This window comes from Juglans regia, chromosome 5 (genome assembly GCF_001411555.2).
Source record: "Juglans regia cultivar Chandler chromosome 5, Walnut 2.0, whole genome shotgun sequence".
Lineage (NCBI taxonomy): Eukaryota > Viridiplantae > Streptophyta > Magnoliopsida > Fagales > Juglandaceae > Juglans > Juglans regia.
The window spans coordinates 11,976,875-11,981,614 of NC_049905.1; the positions used below are offsets into that span (position 1 = coordinate 11,976,875).

Below are 4,740 nucleotides of genomic sequence, written 5' to 3' on the forward strand. Positions count from 1 at the left end.
GGCATATTCCTGCAGAATGCTTTCCATCAACATGTGCTGAGAACCATGTGGTGGACAATGTACGTACGCTTCGTAGTAGCAAAGGAGGGTGGAAGAAACGTGCGAGGGAGAAAGGTATGACTACGCAGGAGAAAGTAGTAACCAGGTCTAAGAAAAGGGGAGTAGTAAATGAAGATGAATGTTATGCGAATGAGGAGGGAAGGAAGAGATTAAAAGGCAACGGGGAAGGGGACTGTTCCATTGCATGTGTTAACTTGGTGGCCGCTGCTGAGCAGTGCCACCAAGAACAATGAAAACCTTAAGTTGGAACTGTCGGGGGTTGGGTCACCCTCGTGCAGTTCATGACCTTCATTGTCTAGTGAAGGAGAAGAGACCAGACTTAGTTTTCTTGATGGAAACTAAGTTAGATTCATATAGATGGGAATTTCTAAAGAGAAAATTGAATTTTTAGGGTTGTTTTGTGGTTGATCCATTGGGAAGAAGTGGAGGGTTGGTTTTATTGTGGAAGCTTGAGATAGGGGTGTCAATTCAGTCTTATTCCAGATTCCATATTAATGCATATATTAAGGCTGATCAGGAGGCTGTTGAGAGGCAGTTTACTGGCTTTTATGGGCATCCTGAGGCTAGTAAGAGAGAAGAATCGTGGGATATCTTGGTGTCATTAAAACCCTCAAATAACATGCCTTGGTTTATTTGTGGGGATTTTAATGAAATCTTAACACAAGATGAGAAGAGAGGAGGAAATGTGAGAAGTGTAGCTTAGATGAACAAGTTCAGACAGGTTCTAGAGGTGGGGGAGCTATATGATCTGGGATGGACAGATTCAAAGTTTACTTGGTGCAACAGACACAAAGATTCAACTTTTATATTAGAAAGATTGGATAGAGGATTAGCAAACAGTGGATGGTTGGACTATTTTAACACAATTAAAATATATACTCTGGTTGCTAGAAGTTCTGATCATAGACCTTTATGCTTTTCTTTTTGGCAGCAGATTGCAGGTTCTAGAGAGTATAAGAATTCGTTTAAATATGAAGTGGCTTGGGGCAAGGATGAAGGATGTAAGAAATTAGTAAGTGAGGTGTGGTTGAAGGAGGGTACAAGGGAAGATCCTGTAAGAGAAGTTCAACAAAGACTTAAAATTTGTAGAATGGGCTTGGCAAAATGGAGTAAAGTTGTCAGATCAGCCTCAGAGAAAGAATTGAAAGATAAGTCTATGTTGCTAAAAAAGTTACAAGATGAAGAAACTCAACAAAATGAAGTGGAAATAGTGCAGTTACAGAAGGAAATGGGAGATTTACTGCATAAAGAGGATCTCAAATGGAGGCAAAGGGCAAAAAGGCATTGGTACCAAGAAGGGGATAGGAACACCAGATTTTTCCATGCATGTGCCACACAGAGGAGAAAACAGAATTTTATTAAAAAGGTCAAGGATTATGATGGAAGCATGAGGTTCGGAGAGGCTGATATTGCACTAGCTTTCCAGAATCATTTTCAGAAGGTTTATACATCCTCTAATCCACAGGAAGCTGATATTGAGACATGTTTACAAGGCATAGACAAAAGGGTGACAATGGAGATGAATGCTGATCTGGAGGCTCCTTTCACCCAGGAAGAAGTTTTTGATGCTCTACATCAAATGGGTCCATTTAAATCTCCAGGTCCTGATGGGTTTGGAGCAGCCTTCTACCAGCATCACTGGGAAGCTGTGGGTCCTCGCGTGTGTGAGGCAGTGTTTAAAGTTCTAAATGGGGATGGTATGCCTGGTACTTTGAACCATACTAATATTGTTTTAATTCCAAAGATTGATGTGGCATTATCTGTGAATGATTTTCGACCCATTTCTTTATGTAATGTCTTGTACAAAATTATTGCTAAGATGTTAGCAAATAGGCTTAAGCATGTATTACCTCATAAAATATCTAGCTTCCAAAGTGCTTTTGTACTAGGTAGGTCAATAATTGAGAATGTTTTGGTGGCATACGAAATGCTACACACTATGAAGACAAGGAAGAAAGGAAGAGAAGGAAGCATGGCTTTAAAGCTTGATATGTCAAAAGCATATGACAGAATTGAGTGGAATTTTCTGAAGTCTATAATGGGGAGGCTGGGTTTTAGTGAAAAATGGGTCCAGCTAATAATGAACTGTGTGGTATCAGTTTCTTATTCTGTTTTGGTAAATGGAAATGAGGGAGAGAGTTTTATCCCAACTAGAGGATTGAGGCAAGGAGACCCCCTGTCTCCTTACCTTTTCATCCTATGTGCAGAAGGCCTTAGTTCACTATTGTGTGCTGCTCAAGCTAAAGGGAAAATGAAGGGAGCAGTTGCTGCTAGAGGTGGAACCAGAATCACTCATCTACTTTTTGCAGATGATTGTGTGATTTTCAGTAGAGCAAGTAAAGAGGATTGGAGGACAATAATTGGCATAATGAAGGTCTATGAAGATTCATCTGGCCAAATTCTGAATAGACAGAAAACATTTATCCTGTTTAGCTCTAATACAAGTACTCTCAATCAAAGGGATATTTTGCAAGAGGCTGGTGCAATTATATGTGGGGATTATGGGAAATATCTGGGCCTCCCAACTATTGTTGGAAGATCCAAGTATGGAACGTTTAAGAGCATAAAAGACAGGATTTGGAGGAGAATTCATAGCTGGAAAAACTCATTTCTATCAAGTGCAGGAAGTGAGGTTCTGATCAAGGCAGTGTTACAGTCTATCCCTACTTATACCATGAATGTGTTTCGATTACCAAGGAAGCTGAGCAGTGAGATTAATTCTATGATAGCAAGGTTCTGGTGGAGTAATAAAAAGGAAGGCAAAGGTATTCATTGGCAGAATTGGGGTAAAATGGGGGAAAACAAAAAGGTAGGTGGAATGGGATTCAGGGATGTCAATACTTTTAATAAGGCTATGCTGGCCAAACAAGGATGGATGCTGCAAAAGAATGTCAACTCCTTAACAGCAAAAATTTTTAAGGAAAAGTACTACAGGAAAAGCCAATTCATTGAGGCAAAGCTTGGGTATAAGCCATCTTTCATGTGGAGGAGTTTGTTGGAGGCACAAGGTCTGATCAAAGCTGGTATGGTGTGGAGGATAGGTAATGGCAGGAGTATATCTATTTGGAATCAAAACTGGCTTCCCAATTCTGTAAATTTCCAAGTGAGATCACCAGTTAGTTGCTGACTCAAAAGTAAGTTCCCTTGTTCTTGAGGATATTCACTGCTGGAATGAGAGGCTGGTTTGTGAAATATTCAGTAGGGAAGAGGCTGCACAGATCTGCAGTCTACCACTAAGTAGGCATGGTGCAGATGATAAAAGTTTTTGGGGCTTCACTAAGGATGGAAGGTTTTCTGTGAGAAGTGCATACCACTTATGCACTGACATGGAAAAAGTAAACTATGGGGAATGCTCGATCAAACAGGAACAGAAACATGTATGGGAGGGGTTATGGAGGCTTAATGTTCCTAACTCTACCAAGCAGTTTGTGTGGAGAGCACTGAATAATATATTGCCTACAAAGAAGAGCTTGGCCCAGAAGAATGCTGTTGAGGTTGCCACATGCCAAACTTGTGGTATGGAGGAAGAAACAGTATGTCATGTCCTATGGACCTGTCCAGCTGCAAGTGATGTATGGGCAGAAAGTCAGAGAGGTCTACAGAAGTGGACATGTGAAGAGAAGGAGTTCTTTTATATTTGGGCTGAGATGCAGTCAAAGTTGCAGAAGACAAAAGTATAAGAGGTTGCCATGATCTTGAAAGGTTTATGGTTCAGAAGAAATAGGATGGTATTTGAAGGCAAGTTCGATAGCCCAAGTAAGGTGATTGCTGCTGCTATATCAGGTCTCAAATGTTTTCAAGAATATAGACTTGAGGGGAACCAGACCAAGGGGGTAAATATCCAAAGAAGGAAAGATACAAAGTGGAAGCCACCAGATGAAGGTGTAACAAAGGTAAATTTCGATGCTGCTATTGATAAACCGAATAACAAAGTTAGGTTGGGTATAGTAGCAAGGAATTATGAGGGAGAGCTTTTATTCTCATTATGTGCCTCAAAGATGTTTAGTGGAAGTTCAGATTTGGCTGAAGCTATTACCTTATGGAGAGCTATGGAGCTTGTTGTGGAACTAGATGGTCGAAATGTGGCTTTTGAAGGTGATGCTGAAAGAGTAATAAAAGGGGTAGCAGGGAAGGGAATCATATGTGCTTCAATGGCTCAGCTTTTTGATGATATGCGAAGCAAACTGGTTCATAGGAAAGATTGGTCTATGGAATTCATTTATAGGGAAGGCAATAGTGTGGCTCATGAACTTGCTAAGAGGGCGTTGAGAATGGAAGGGGAATGTTGCTGGATTGAAGAGAGACCTATTGAGATTGTTGATATTGTTAAGAGAGAAATGCTTTGTACTAATTTAGAGCAACATCTTGTGGGTGACAGAGTGTAAACAGATGTTGTTTTGCACCATTTGTTTATGAATGAATGAGAAGTATTTCTGGATGATTCAAAAAAAAAAAAAAAAAGCTTTCACTCAAACTTATATAAACATTGGAATCTAGACCTCCAAGTCATGTCCTACAACCTTCAAAATAAGACAATCAAATCTAAAACCTTAAATTCCCAAAACCACAATCCATAAAGTCTGCAGAATCTCAAACTTGGCCCTGATACCAACTTTAACGCCCCATACCTGGAAGGGTCGGAGAATTACTACCTGTCACTTACAAATCTGTCTCTCCAAG

General features: G+C 40.2%; 1 protein-coding gene across 1 annotated transcript; it reads left to right on the plus strand.

Moving 5' to 3' along the window:
• The first annotated feature begins 3,785 nt into the window (after positions 1 to 3,785).
• Positions 3,786 to 4,445, plus strand: LOC109020726. Its single transcript, XM_019003253.2, has one exon. It carries the CDS (start codon positions 3,786 to 3,788, stop codon positions 4,443 to 4,445), a length of 660 nt encoding a protein of 219 aa, XP_018858798.2.
• The last annotated feature ends 295 nt before the right edge of the window (positions 4,446 to 4,740 follow it).

Excerpts from the sequence above, each read along its gene's own strand:
- LOC109020726 (XM_019003253.2), top strand. The coding sequence starts at position 3,786 with ATGGTATTTGAAGGCAAGTTCGATAGCCCAAGTAAGGTGATTGCTGCT.